Genomic DNA, 16,574 nt, shown 5'->3' on the forward strand with positions numbered 1-16,574 from the left:
CTCTAAATTTGTCTGATTTCTATAATTTTGAAAAAATGATTATATTTTCATCCCGACCCTACCATGGTACAAACTCTCTACACCATCGTCTATAAACACGCTTACAACGAAACCATTTTTCTCATTCAGTACAACAGTGTATAATTCTTGTTAACAATGTATATTATTGATACTTGTCGTTTTTTCGTGGTGTGTGATATTTGTTTATGTAATATATGTCTCTTGATAAAAACACGGGTTGAGTTTTAAACAATCGACAGTGTCGTGGCTTTTTCAGTGCTTTTAGAAATTTCTTTACTGGTTTTGTATTTTCTGAGATCCGACACTTTAAGAAAGTAGGAAGTTGTTGGTTTTTCATGCTGTTATGTACACACACACACATAATTTCCCATATTTTTGTAAAAATATTTCACAATCACCTGCATATGGTTTTTACATCTCTCAAATGATTCGATACGCAACAGCTTGTTCTGCGTATGGTCAGTTTGTAAATCGAAGCAGGCTACTGATAAACAAGTTGATAGTGTAGGGGTTTCAACAGTCTCGTTTAAAATCAGCAATTCGCAAATTCTATGGTCGTTATAATGATCTACTTTGCCAATACAATCTATCATTGGGTCAAATGCTACCCGACCTGTTTCATGCCAATTGTTAGGCCGTTCTTGGCACACTGATTTCGAGTACGGATAACTCCATTTACCTGATCAAGATAAAGGGTTCACGGCGGGTTTGACGTGTCGACATGGGAAGCTTACTCCTCCTAGGCACCTGATCCCACCTCTGGTATATCCATGGATCCATGTTTGCCCAACTCTCTATTTTGTATTGCTTATAGGAGTTATGAGATTGATCACTGTTCGTTATCTTCACCTTGCATTCATTTAAATCAACGGTTAAACAATTAGTTACTTAATTCTGTATAAAGAATACAGAAAATATGTCCCAAATGTAATTCCATGAATGAATTCGCATGGTGGCAGATCTCCAAGCAAAGGTTCCAAATGTCAAGTTCGGGGACAAAATTAATTTTCATTGAAATTTAAAAACAATTGAATGAAAGACACGTATATACATGTAGTACTGTTAAAACAAGGAGACAGCCGATTCAATAAACAAAACCTACTTTTACTTGGTATTGTTGACATGTTTCCTCTTGTGGTGGTACTACGGACTGTTGGTTCGTCGGTGCTCAAAGTAACGTTGTGCCTTCGGAGAAAAAGAGGAGGGAATGGTTATCAAAAGGCGAACAAGTAAACAATTTACAATAAAGGATTTGATCATTTTTGATGAATATCAATAGGAAAATACTGACAAATTAATTTGCATTTTTTAAAAAACAACAAATGTACATTACCTGGTGCAAAATTAAAAAGAGCACTAAAAAGTATAGCATAAAAAACCATCCTATGATTTCCCGTCTTAGAAAGATCGTTGTTTTACTGAGAAAATGTTGAAAGACGCTGTCACCACACACTTCATACTTCCGTCATACAGAGGAGATATTGTATCCCAATTTAAATCATTTTGCGTTGATTTTGCGGTGATGGTGAAAATTAAGACAAATATCAGCTGATAGATAATGAAAATAAGAACCAATTGATAAAACACTTTGATTGGCCTTTCGTCGTCTTACACTACAGCATTAGGCTCATACGTTGATGAATATTTTCTTTGAAATGCTAATGCTCGAAGCTTGAAAACGAATTTACGTAAAATCGCATAACAAATATAATGTTAAGCATTGTCTATTGAAAATGTTTGTAATATCTGTAGATATTCTTCAACAACTTTAATATATCAATTTAAACAATGATATGTACTTCTCAAAGTCTTTTCAGCTTGATAAATGCTTTATCTTAGGATTCTTTACATCAAGTGGATAGTCCTGGTATGTCTGTTTAGTGTAATTGTTTGTTTGAACCTTATAAATTACGTCAAGACGTACAGGTTCTCATTGTTGCATTGTGGGAAAATTTTAAAATATGTTGTCGTTATTTACTATCGTTATTAAGTATTAAGCTGTATGCATAAAAATTGTTCTTTTCAAATGCCTGTCAAATAATATGAAAGGTAAAGATAACGAACATAGATCAATCTCATAGCTCCTATTGGCAAAACAAAATAGATAGTTGGACAAACTCGGACCCCTGGACACACCAGAGGTGGGATCAGGTGCCTAGATGGAGTAAGCATTCCCTGTCGACCGGTCACACCCGCCGTGAGCCCTATATTCTGATTAGGTAAACGGAGTTATCCGCAGTCAAAATCAGTGTGCCAAGAACGTATAAAACCCGTCAGACAGCATTTGACCGAATGATAGGTTGTATTGCCAAACTAGATTGTTATCAAGACCATAGAATTTGTGAAATGCTGCCTTTAATCGAGACTGTTGAAACTCCTGTACTATCACATTGTTTGTCAGTAGCGTGCGTCGATTTAAAAACTGACCATACGCAAAACAAGCTTTTGCGTATCGAAACATTTGAGAGATATAAAACCCATATGCAGGTGATAATGGAATATTGCTACACAAATATGGGAAGTTAACGGCGGAGAAGCTGATATCATTCCGTTTGTCATACAGATGAGTTGACAGTTTGCCGATACTGTCTACTTTCAATAAAATATCTAAGTATGACACAGAAGTGAACGAGTCTATGGTGTCTTTTATTTCGAGCTCACGGGGATACAGCGAATCGACATATGAATGAGTTATTATTGTTAATAGACAAAACGTCGTCGATATATCTAAATGTCGAACATATATCATTCGTTTTTCCTATAAAAAAAACTCTTCATTTTTCATATGTATAATGTAGTTTGCGCAAAGTGATATTCACATTATACAGTTACCTTGAGATACCCCGTATACCTTCTCCTGATTATCACTGCGATTAATTTACAGTGTTATAGCAACCAGCTGCAGTAAATGCTAGAGTGCAACGATATACCATGTATGGTGGTGTTTATATTCCTATTACGGTGCTATATCAGAAACGTATTGGGAGGAAGTTTTGACAGAAAAGAAACCCCTTTCTTCATCTGATAATATCTTGCATATTGTCGAAAAGTAAAAGCTATGCTGCATTAAATGCATTTTCCACTATCTTCCTCATATCGGAGGACTTGGTCTCAAGTTTTTACAGTTAATGTTAAGTAAATTTTGTTTTTCGATATAAAATGTTTAGGCCTGCAAAAAGCCTATATCGTTGCAGTTTTGGGATTATTACAGTCGTTTTTGTTAGTTGTAAATTTATATTATTATACCTCAGTATGATAATTTTATGCAACGTGTAATCTGATTGGTCTAGACGGTCACATGCCAGGGATGATAAACTTCCTCTCAAACATCATATCTCCCTGTCATATTTACCCCTTGGACAGCCTCGTGCATTTTCCATAAATTTAACGTCAAGGTATACAAAGTGCATTGTGACGTCACAATAAGTCCAAGTCATTTTTCTTTCAAAGTGGAATGCATGGTTTTGGTGGATACAAAAACAAGCAAGTAAATCAGCATTCGAGGAGAATGGAAATACAAAAACTGGTTATCCTATCAATGTATTTCGTTGTTTGTACCTTCTACCGTAATACGTTGACGGCGCGGTGTTACCGTTAGGACGATCTCAGCTACATACAATGTATATAGATGAGCAGACTCCAATTTCAAATACACTTTGGAGTCTTGCTTTGTTTCGGTATAATAAACAATGTATTGCATGAATGTTCGGGAGATATGAAGATTTATTTACCCAAGAAAAATCATATTCCCCTCCGACGTGTTGCCCTCGGGGAATATAATTTTTCTTGGGTGAATGTAAAACTTATACGGTACCAATTTTGATGCACCAGATGCGCATTTCGACAAATAATGTCTCTTCAGTGATGCTCAACCGAAATGTTTGAAATCCGAAATAACAATGAAGTTTTAGAGCAATTATAGGGGAAAATAGTGTTCCAAAAAAGTGGAGTCAAATTCGCCTAAGGATAAGAGCTATGCACGAGGGAGATAATCCTTAATTTTGAAATGAATTTTTAAATTTTGTAACAACAATTGAACATACATCCGTATTTTCAAGCTAGTGCATAGCTCTTATCCTTGGACGAATTTGGCTCCACCTTTTGGGCACGCTGTTTTTTGGTTATATTTAGCTCTAAAACTTCATTGTTATTTCGGATTTCAAACATTTCGTTTGAGCATCACTGAAGAGACATTATTTGTCAAAATACGCATCTGGTGCATCAAAATTGGTACCGTATAAGTTTTACATTATAGGGGTGAATAAATCTTCATATCTCCCTCACTATCATGTAGTAAATGTGTAATATCATGTGATAGGCCTGTGATTATAAAGATTTCCCTTGATGAAAATGTATGGAAACCTACAAGATAGCAGTGAAAACGTTGATTTCGTGAAAACGTCGATTCGTTCCCGGATATTTTTCATTGAATAATATGTAAAACTTATACGGTACCAATTTTGATGCACCAGATGCGCATTTCGACAAATAATGTCTCTTCATTGATGCTCAACCGAAATGTTTGACATCCGAAATAACTATGAAGTTTTAGAGCTAAATATAGCCAAAAACAGCGTGCCAAAAAAAGTGGAGCCAAATTCGTTCAAGGATTAGAGCTATGCATGAGGGAGATAATCCTTAATTTTGAAATGAATTTTTAAATTTTATAACAGCAATTAAATATACATCCGTATTTTCAAGCTAGTAACGAAGTACTTAGCTACTGGGCTGTAGAGACCCTCGGGGACTAACAGTCCACCAGCAGAGGCCTCGACCCAAAACACAAAAGACTGTTTAATGTGTATACTTTACTTTATTTGCGTATGGGACGCCTTTATTCAATTAATTTGCGACTTAATGACATAATGCATCAGCATGATACGGTAACAATTACGCAATGATCGCAAAACAAAAGCATACCAAGATACTAATGAAAGGTGAAGATACCGAACAGTGATCAATCTCATAACTCCTACAAGCAATACAAAATAGATAGTTGGGCAAACACGGACCCCTGAACACACCAGAGGTGGGATCAGGTGTCTAGGAGGAGTAAGCATAGTACAAAGTTCATCCTAGAGAAGTTACATTATGTTTTGATCAATGCAGATGAGCAATGATAAGCGCATTATGAAAATGTCTGTCAATGTATCACACATTATTGTCAATGGAAATGGTCTCTTGATTTTTGTTTGTATTTTCCAGATTAGCAAGATTTTCTTAACGATGAAACTTCCATAGATATTACCTGTAAGATTACATTTGTATTTGTATTTATATTTTAATGACAGCACATACTCTTTTTATTTTACTTGAAATGCATTTCATACAGTCTTGATATTCATTTTTTTTAACGAATTATGGTAACGCATCTTATAAATCTAGTTGTCATTTTCAATGTCTTTCTGATACTACTGATGTAAAACAATGGAGACAATGAACAGTGATCAATTTCATGAGTCCTATCAAAGATACGAAACTAAACGTAGGATTTATTCCCCTTTATTAGCTGACATGTTTCAATATTTGTATGATGCGGAAAAAAACTCAATATCTTTATACACGAGAAAATATATTTTGTTGTGGCCTTCAACTCCAAAATTAGATTTTTCGAGGACGTGTTATCTATTAATAATTTTCACTTTCACTTATATGTCGATTCGGTATATCCCAGTGAATTTGAAATAAAAGATACATTTGCTTCATACAAGGATGTTTGATTGAACATGAACTTTAATGACATACCAGTTAATCAATTTCTGACAAACGGTATGATTTCAGCTTCTCTATCGTCCATTTCCCATACTTATGTAGCAACATTCCACTATCACATCCACCGGTCGCGGTAGTTCAAAGGTAGAGCGTTCGATTCGTAATCGGAAGATCGTGAGTTCGAGCCCCTTTCGTGCCATGGTCGCGTTCAATCCAAGACATTAAAATAGGTAGTGATTGCTCCTTCGCTAAACGCTCGGCATTTAGAAGTGAAAATTACAGGTCTTTCGGATATGATCTTAAAAGCGGAGGTTTTATGTTGCGGTAGGAGTTAGCACGATAAAGAACTTTTGGTGCTAAGGCCAGCATAAGTCTAACTTTGTGGTACCTCGTCCACACCTTGTGACGTCTCAACAAGACGTGAAAAGACAACCAATCACTATCACCTTCATGGTGACTTCGTATTGGTTCGTTTATCGGACCAAGGTAGTTGGTTTATGACGTGTATGATCAGTCCTTACTCCTCCCGGGTATATCATCCCACCTGTAGTTTTTGTCTGGGGTACACATTTTCCTATTTGTGTTTTCGTATTTTTATAGAATTTATGAGATTGCTCATTTTACATTTTATTCACTTTTCTTACATGTAATTCTAAACGAATCTGGCGTGAGGGATTTCATTCCTTCCCTTTACTGACTTATTTTTTTTATTCGTTATTTCACTAAATGATAAAATTAAAAAACGATCTTGGCAGTGGATTGGACATACTTTGAGAAAACCCGTGAACAACATAACAAAACAGGCGTTAGACTGGAATCCACAGGGATGCAGGAGGCAAGGGAGACCAATACACAGCTAGTGAAAAACAAGGCTGAAAGAATTAGATAACATTGGAAGCACCTGGAGAGAAGCCAAACAAATTGCTCAAAACAGAGTTAGATGGAGGACGACTGTTTCAGTCCTATGTTCCGTAAGTGACGAAGAGGAATAAGTCAAGTACGTAAGTCAAATGATATGAGTGGAATATATATCATCACTGGAAAGTATAATTCATAATAAACGACAATAGAAGATACGATGTTTCCTCATACTGGATATCGGTGCTCACTTAGAAATAACATTAAACGAATTAATAATGTGAATTATGTAAACATGAATCATGTGAAAATGTCTGGTTCGCTGTTCTAGTTATAAGTCTGTTCCATCGTTTGCTGGGTCCAACACTGTATTAACAGTGGAAACAATTTCAATATCGCAATTTTCTTTAGAGTTGTTATCATCTGTGAGAGTTATTGTTTCTTGTTGATTGGTATCAGACACTTCAGGGTTAACCTCCGACGTTCTCTTTCTCTCTTGTTCAGTTATCGTTTCGTTATCGCATTTTGTCGACGCTAATTCAGTAACGTTAGTACAGTCGTTGTTTGTGAATGACATTTTTTCTGGACATTCTAAGATTTGTAGATAAGAATGATGCTTATCATTTTCATCTTCATCTGTAATTGTAGCCCCTAAATGCACCTCATTGGGTTGTACATACGATCCTCTGTCATCACAATTCATCCCACTGTCATCTCCAATGTCGCTTTTATAACCTATGAGATGTTGATATCCGTCATTGATTTCTTCTACGGTCTGATAATCGGGATCAAGGTAGCTAGTTTCCTCGGGATAGTGCAATTTGACTTCGTAAGAATGCTCTCTTTTCTTTGGAATTCTTGGCAATCGTCTTGCAGTCTTTTGTAAGTGTTTGGCTCTGTGAATGTTAATTTAATGTGCAAATTGGACTGAAAATACTTTCTGATTATATAGTCGAATTTACCGATATTTTTCTGCATTAATAGTACTTTTGAATTCATGTAGAAAAATAAATTTTGGTACCTTATTTTAAATAATCCAACACCAATGGAAATTATGGCAATCAAAGCTATGGCAAACCCGACAGATACTGAAAGAGAGAAAGGAAAAAGCAAATTTATCTTTAGATTCATTGTAAGGTTTGCGTGGCTCTGAATATGATTATAACTGTACGATTTTTAGTGAAGAAACTTACAGTGGATAGGCAGTGATTTGCCGTATGCAGACTATTACGTAAATCAATATAGATTCTGGCATATGTAGTCGCACAGTAAGTTTGAAGTTTCTCCTTCACAGATGTTAACATTTTTGTGAGTAGCAAAGATAGGGGCTTGGTAGAGCACTTACTGGATCCAGCAATGTATCTTTGTTTGTAAATAAATGTAACATACATATAACATCCCAGTTTTTACTCGTGAACAAAATTATCACTACTACATTTTCTGCCACCAACACCACCTCCACCATATTATAACTATTACCAAAACTTCTACACTATTACCACCGCTACTACAACTACCATCATCACAACATAACTATTACCACCACCACTACAACTACCAACATCACAATATCACTATCACAGTCGCTACTACAAATACCAGCAACACAATATCACTATTACCACCACCACCACTACAATCATCACAATTTAGCTATTACCACTACAACTACCATCATCAACGTACAATTATTACAACCAACACGCGGTGGTATGCGGAAAGCCGGGGTTCGAATCCCGGCCACGACAGACCTAAGTCCTAAGTCATTAAAACACGTAGTGACAGTTCCATCGCCAAACGATCGGCATCAAGCGTGAATGTCACAGGTCGTTGGAGATTACCTTAAAAACGGATGTCCCGGGTCGAGTAGGTGTAGCAAGCTAAAAAAGACACTGCTCAAAGGCCGTAAGCGCCGAGCAAAGGCCTAAATTTGAAGCCCGTCACCAGTCTTTGTGACGTCTCGTATGAATAAAAAATTATTGAGAAGGACGTTAAGTAAGATTGAAAAACAATACATTGATTACCACCAGCACTACTACAATTACCACCATCAAAATAACTATTATCACCACCACTACAATTACCAACATCATAATGTTACTATTACCACCTACACCAATATAAATATCACCATCAACACAACCATAACTACCACAATTACAAGATAACTATTATTACCATAGCAACAACTTACACCATCATAAAATAACCGTTACCAACAATACTACAACTACCACCATCACAATACAACTGTTACCACCACTACTACAATTACCACCATCACAATACAACTGTTACCACCGCTACTACAAATACCACCATCACAATACAACTGTTACCACCACTACTACAACTACCACCATCACAATACAACTGTTACCACCACTACTACAAATACCACCATCACAATGCAACTGTTACCACCGCTAATACAACTACCACCATCACAATACAACTGTTACCACCGCTAATACAACTACCACCATCACAATACAACTGTTACCACCGCTACTACAAATACCACCATCTAAATATAATCATTACCATCGCTACTACAACTACCACCATCACAATACAACTGTTACCACCACTACTACAACTACCACCTTCACAATACAACTATTACCACCACTACTACAACTACCACCATCACAATACAACTGTTACCACCGCTACTACAACCACCACCATCACAATACAAGTATAATCACCGCTACTACAATTACCACCATCACAATACAACTGTTACCACCGCTACTACAAATACCACCATCACAATACAACTGTTACCACCGCTACTACAAATACCACCATCTAAATATAATCATTACCACCACTACTACAACTACCACCAACACAATACAACTACTACCACCGCTACTACAACTACCACCATCACAATACAACTGTTACCACCACTACTACAACTACCACCATCACAATACAACTGTTACCACCACTACTACAAATACCACCATCACAATGCAACTGTTACCACCGCTAATACAACTACCACCATCACAATACAACTGTTACCACCACTACTACAACTACCACCATCACAATACAACTATTACTACCATCATTACTACTACCACCATGTCAATATAACTATTACCACGACTACAAGGTGTCCCGAGAAAAGGTCAAGAGAATCACAAAATGTACTTCAGTGCACTTCATACTATATAAAACTTATACGGTACCAATTTTGATGCACCAAATGCGCATTTCGACAAATTATGTCTCTTCAGTGATGCTCAACCGAAATGTTTGAAATCCGAAATAACAATGAAGTTTTAGAGCTATGATAGGGAAAAACAGTGTGCCAAAAAAGTGGATTCAAATTCGTCTAAGGATAAGAGCTATGCGTGAGGGAGATAATCCTTAATTTTGAAATGAATTTCTAATTACTACTACTACTACTACTACTACTACTATCACTACTACTACTGCTGCTGCTACTAGTAATACTACTTATACTACTATCATTACTACTACTTCTACTATTACTACTACTACTACTAGTAATAGTAGTAGTGATGTTACTACTACTACTACCATTACTACTACTACTACTACATCTACTACTACTACTACTACTATCAATAATAATAATACTTACACAATATGTACTACATCACTATCATTATTTCTATCATTATTATTCTCATTAATATCAATACTTTCAAATCACAAAATATAACTTACGGATAACAACAATTTGGTCGGAGGGCGTTGCCCTGGACAGACCTGTAACTGATAAATTATATATGTGAGTTTATGGTATATCCTACTCATTATCTACAACGACCTTGCTCTGGGTCATAAAATATTTAGATGAGCGCACTTTTGATTGCAATCTCACTTTTCGCTGTATTGTCCTTCAATAAAATTCAGACTAAAATTAAACATGAGCTGGTCTGAGTTTTATGAATCCGATGACAGTAGGCCAACTCGTACTGATTTTTGGACAACACCATCAGAGCATATATAAAATTGAGTGGAAATATTACACTATACAACATACAATCGCGACATTCCAAAATTCCAAATTTATCATATAGAAATGTTTTGTACTGTCATCCATTTCCTTTCGAAATTTACAACTGGAGACATGCATACTAGCTATATGTGTAACGTATCAATTATTTAAAATTGCTTAGAATATGCAATTTCAAACATAAAAGGCAATACCTGTTTTTACTGCAACAACTGTTGTATTTTCTATTGGCGGGGAAAATTCGGATAAGAAGTTCGATACACCTAGTGAAAATAATATCAAATCTGATAAGAAGTTTTCTGGATCCTAAAAATAAATTCTATAAATAATTTAAGGAGAGAGTGAAAGTTTAAGTTAACGAAGAGTTATCAATCTCATAACTCCTACACGCAATATAAAATATAAAAGTGGGCTATATATATATATATATATATATATATATATATATATATATATATATATATGTATATATATATCTATATGTATATATATATATATATATATATATATATAGTGTGTGTGTGTGTGTGTGTGTGTGTGTGTGTGTGTGTGTGTGTAAGACTCTACAGTGCGATGGTCACGCCAAGGTGCGATGGTCTCCGCCAAAATGCGATGGCTTGTTAACGTTGCCGACGCCAAAGTGCGATGGTCACGCCAAAGTCCGATAGTGCAGAGTTCAGTAACGTTTGTGACGTCAAATCATTATGACGTCGTTCTTAACGTCTTTAAAAATAAAAGCGAAGAAATGTTACATGGATGACAGTTGCTGTTCGGCAAGGTTTACACTGTTGAGGATAGTGAGAACGGCAAATTGCATTTGTTGTTGAACTATCTTCGCCGCCCAAACATTCTTTGTTTCAAGATCATTTATTACTTTGACGTACATGTATTAAATTCCTTGGGATATGCTATATGCTATATATATATATATATATATATATATAGCATATAGCATATCCCAAGGAATTATATATATATATATATATATATATATAGCATATAGCATATCCCAAGGAATTTTATATATATATATATATATATATATATATATATATATATATATATATATATATATATAAAGCACTAAATAATATAAGTAGCGCTTTAGGAGCATAACAAAACTGCCTTTCTAGGGAAGTCGTTGTGGCCGAGTGGACTTACACACTGGTTTGACAATGTTGCTAGGCGGTGGGTGCCGTACGTCGCTGGTTCGATCCCGGGCTGGGGCTAAAATTTTCAGTACCTAGTTGTGATTATTTAGTGTTTTATATTAATTAATTGATTATCACATGTATCGTTTAGATCCTAGGGGTAAACGTAAGGTTGGGTGTTATAATTGTTTGTTTGTGCTTTATATTAAATATATTATACAATTGCATCGAGAGATCCACTCTTCTTATAAAATATCTTAAACACTGAATGACACAGCGACTGTGTGAGATTGCATCAGTGTGTATAAGTAGCGCTTTAGGAGCATAACAAAACTTCCTTTCTAGGGAAGTCGTTTACGCACTGGTTTGACAATGTTGCTAGGCGGTGGGTGCCGTACGTCGCTGGTTCGACCCCGGGTTGGGGCGAAAATTTTCAGTACCTAGTTGTGATTATTTAGTGTTTTATATTAATTAGTTGATTATCACATGTATCGTTTAGATCCTAGGGGTAAACGTAAGGTTGGATGTTATAATTGTTTGTGCTTTATATATTTAAATCACTAGCGCTTTCTGGATTTTAACATCCATCCTCAGGTGAATACAAATTAATAATAATAAATTATTAATTTGTATTCACCTGTGTTTAGAGTTTTTTTTGTTTTATATTTTACTTCGGAAAAAGAGACTTTATATATATACAAATATTCTTACCTGAACTATCTCGATCGTGTCGCCCGTCTTCTCCAGTGGTTTTTATGTATCAAAGCAAAGTAACACAAGACTGCTACGCATACACACAGATATATGATGACAATTTAAACTTACACAGACTGGTATTTACAGGAAAGGCAAGAGGACTCAGATCAAGAAACTTTTCAGCAGCATACATTTTATCTTTGAGAAGACAGGTTGAGTTTGATCCATCCGTTACCAGTGATAGCACACAATGACTTACACGTTGGACATTTCTTTAAGTAAAGACAATGAAAATATTATTTTGACGTCAGTAGGATAGGAATAAAGACCGTAGAACGTATGTTTAGAACAACAGAATTTCTTATATAAACAAGACCTCTCTTAACATTTAATCTATGTGTGGTGATGTGGTGTGATATGTGGTCAAATACACTTTGAAGCACAAAGGAGTACCGCAAATGCAAATGTAAACATGGAGAACTCTCAGACTGGATCTGAATTCCAGATGAGTGACAAATTTAAAATTTTGAATACAGGATTATTCAAAGTAACTTTATGTTCTACAACGATAAAACATACAAGAATCATGCATAGATGGATGCCCAACTTCCAACGTGTCTCAGACGCTGCGAGTGAGCTATACGTTACTGATGAGTGACCAAGTTAACTATAGATAAGTCGGTTGAATTCCTCGTACCTATACTATCTACAGTGATTAACCTTACCTGAGTGATATTTCTAAGGATAGAATCCAAAGTAAGCGATTACTCTTAATCAGACTCATTTTAGATGTTGTATTAACAAACATTTTTGCTGAAGAGTGACCACATTATTTGTTGAAAGAAGTTCGTCAATACAACCTATCATTGGGTCAAATGCTGTCTGACGTGTTTCATACCGATTGTTATGCCGTTCTTGGCACACTGATTTTGACTACCGATAACTCCCTTTACCTGATCGGGATAGTTTAGGGCTCACAGTGGGTGTGACCGGTCGACAGAGGATGCTTAATCCTCCTAGGCACCTGATTCAACCCTTGATGTGTCCAGGGATCCGTGTTTGCCCAGCTATCTATTCTGTATTGCTTATAGGAGTTATGATATTGATCACTGTTCGTTATCTTCGCCTTTCATGAAAAATTTTTTTGTCAATCTGACCCATTTTGTCGTCAATGAAATTTCTATTAGTTTTAGTGGTTACAAAAACAAATTTTTTCGTATATGATTATGCATACATTGCAGATGTGCAATAAGGCTTTGAAATTTCGATTTGGAGGCAGGTAGTTCAAATAAGGTTTTAATGGGACATATCATGATACCAGTAGTGGAAATCCTTCTACAAGACAAATTTTTAAAGACATGTTAAGTCCTCCGTAACCTAACAATAATTCAAACAGAAACTTTTTTTCGGCTATATGGGAATAGACATTATTACATTGAAATTCAGTTTTATATTAACGATATTATTGCAGCGGTAGTTAGCTGTACATTTATATCAGATTTATGATATACAAATGTTCGTCTTTTAAAGATTAATGTTGCTTACTTCATTACAATGGAATCGGCAATGACCTCCAGAGAGATATTAGGAAATAGGTGTTACTTTTGGGATTAATGAAAGAAATAAAGGGAAGGAAATTCCCAGCTGTTGGCAAATGATATTTATCAACATTTCTGCGCACATTGGTCCTAACTGCATATAATGTATGTGGAAATGGTTATCTTTACAATTTGTATATATATCAAATGAAAGAAAAAATGGACATTGGAAATTTGAAGATACACTAGTGCATATCATCAATTTGTCAATCGCATATGTAGATACCATATGAACAGTTTAAAGTCTTTGGCGAAAACGACTTTCAGCTAAAATAAATATACTGCATAATATCTAATGATATCGGTTAAAGTATTTTAAAATAGTTGGACGACATGTTAAATAAAATCCAAGCTAAACAAGCAAAAACACAATACATCTACAACCATACCGGCACAATGTATCTGGTGTTGATTTCTCCACTGGATGTTTTCGATTGCACGGGTCTACATATCTTATTAGACCGTTAAGGGTGGTCAGTCTAGGGTCAGTACATGGGGATATGATGCCTACAAATAAAATCAATCAAGTTTGTAATGTTATATAAGTGTGAAGACAATAATTGTTTGAAAACTCCAATCTCACTCAGTGAATGGCACTTTCTATAGTATTGAAATTCAATATCTTCTGTTAATATGTTGTTCTTGAAACTCAAACCTATGCAAGGTGTTCAAGACCATAGCAGTGAAAATCCTTTATTGTTCAAAGACATGTCACGACACGGGACCTTGGTTAAGGCCAAATTATGTGTGACCGGTCACCAGAGGATACTTACTCCTCATAAACTGCTGCATTTAATGCATTTATTTGAAAATTATTTAGTTTAATTAGGTACTATATGACGTCAACGTTAGGCAAGGAAATAGCAGAATTGTCAGTTTCATACATTACTATAAAAGTGATTACTTGCATGTGGGGGAAATTTACAATAATTACGTCACGTAGTAGGCACGTAAATTTCCCACACGCGTATAGTTATAAATAGTTGATATCATATGTATTATTTGCAGTTACCACATATTTTCTCCCCACGTGTAATGTTCGACATGTAAAAACGCGTACCTATCCCACTTTTACAGTAACTGTTCTTCCGTTGAATGAGACTTAACAACCCTTTCGGTATAAAAGTTTTGAAATGCTGACAAATATGGAGCTAAATATGGCTTTCATGTTCCACACAGCATTATAATCATTCAAACACCTCAAAAGAATAGATAAGACTTTATACTATACTCAGAACTTACATTCAGAAATAGATTTCCTTGTCAACATTTCTATCGTGCTATTAAATCGCAGAGCAATTGACTTTAACTGAATCTGAGGACATTGAACACCGGCGGAATTCTCAACACGATTCTTTAGACACTTCACGAGGCTCCATATGTACCTTTAAAAAAACCAACAACCGTTACATCATCAGAATATCTTGCTTCTAGCTTATCAACACACACACACGCACGCAAACACTTACAAATGTACATACACACACACGCGCGCGCATATATATATATATATATACACACGCACACACACACGCACACACATTGTTCAATACAAAAGCCTCAGAGCAGCGCAGTAAAGAAGAGAAGATAACAAACATTGATCAATCTAAAAAAAAATATGGAGAATAGAAAATTAAGAGAAGGGCAAACATGAACATTTGGCATTACCAAATGTGGAATAAGGTGCTTTGTAGGAGTGAGCATCACCTGTTGACCTGTTGACCATCACAACCGCCGTGAGCCATATATCGTGATCAATATATTTTGATATGTACGAGTGAGCATTTCATTAGCTCACCTGAACCGAAGATTCAAGTGAGCTTTGCTGATCACATTTTGTCCGTCGTCCGTCTGTCTGTCTGTAAACTTTTCACATTTTCGACTTCTTCTCCAGAACCACTGGGCCAATCTCAACCAAACATAGCCAAAAGCATCCTTGGGTGAAGGGCTTTCAAATTTTTCAAATGAAGGGCCATGTCTCTTTCAAAGGGGAGATAATCACAAAAATAGGGTGGTGTCATTTAAAAATCTTCTTCTCAAGAACAACTAAGCCAGAAGAGCTGAAATTTACCTGAAAGCTCTCTGACATATTGCAGATTTAAGTTTTTCAAATCATGGGCTCCGGGGGTTGGATGGGGCCCCAAGGGGGATCAACGTTTTACACACAAATATATAGGGAAAAACTTTAAAACTATTCTTTTCAAGAACCACTGAGCCAGAAAAGCTGATTTTTACATGAAAACTTTCTGACATAGTGCAGATTCAAATTTGTTCAAATCATGGGCCCCGGTGGTTGGATGGGGCCACAATAGGGGATCAAAGTTTTACATACAAATATATAGGAAAAATCTTTAAAAATCTTCTTCTCGAGAACCACTGAGCCAGAAAAGTTGATTTTTACATGAAAACTTTTTGACATAGTGTAGATTCAAGTTTGTTCAAATCATGGCCCCCGGAGGTAGGATGGGGCCACAAGGGGGGGGTCAAAGCTTTACATACAAATATATAGGGAAAAACTTTAAAAATCTTCTCCTC

General features: G+C 35.8%; 1 protein-coding gene and 1 long non-coding RNA gene across 6 annotated transcripts in view; both read right to left on the bottom strand.

Moving 5' to 3' along the window:
• The window catches only part of LOC125677297 (uncharacterized), an 8,910-nt gene extending 7,479 nt beyond the window's left edge, over positions 1 to 1,431 (bottom strand). The window contains exons 1-2 of the long non-coding RNA XR_008801898.1: positions 1,355 to 1,431; positions 1,124 to 1,206 (exon numbers count right to left, since the gene is read on the bottom strand). This is a non-coding gene — a long non-coding RNA (uncharacterized LOC125677297). The remainder of the gene's footprint in view (positions 1 to 1,123; positions 1,207 to 1,354) is intronic.
• Positions 1,432 to 4,814: 3,383 nt separating this feature from the next.
• Positions 4,815 to 16,574, bottom strand: part of LOC125673095 (uncharacterized) — a 38,275-nt gene continuing 26,515 nt past the window's right edge. For 4 of the 5 annotated variants that reach the window (XM_048909367.2, XM_048909370.2, XM_048909376.2 and 1 more), the window contains 7 exons: positions 15,282 to 15,424; positions 14,429 to 14,546; positions 12,571 to 12,713; positions 10,789 to 10,857; positions 10,303 to 10,350; positions 7,613 to 7,679; positions 4,815 to 7,487 (listed from right to left, as the gene is read on the bottom strand). In XM_048909367.2, coding sequence (XP_048765324.2) covers positions 6,923 to 7,487; positions 7,613 to 7,679; positions 10,303 to 10,350; positions 10,789 to 10,857; positions 12,571 to 12,713; positions 14,429 to 14,546; positions 15,282 to 15,424 — 1,153 coding nt within the window. In that variant the 3' untranslated portion in view covers positions 4,815 to 6,922. The remainder of the gene's footprint in view (positions 7,488 to 7,612; positions 7,680 to 10,302; positions 10,351 to 10,788; positions 10,858 to 12,570; positions 12,714 to 14,428; positions 14,547 to 15,281; positions 15,425 to 16,574) is intronic. The other variant, XM_048909368.2, reaches the window with a different exon arrangement.

Source organism: Ostrea edulis, chromosome 3 (genome assembly GCF_947568905.1).
Source record: "Ostrea edulis chromosome 3, xbOstEdul1.1, whole genome shotgun sequence".
NCBI classification, from domain to species: domain Eukaryota; kingdom Metazoa; phylum Mollusca; class Bivalvia; order Ostreida; family Ostreidae; genus Ostrea; species Ostrea edulis.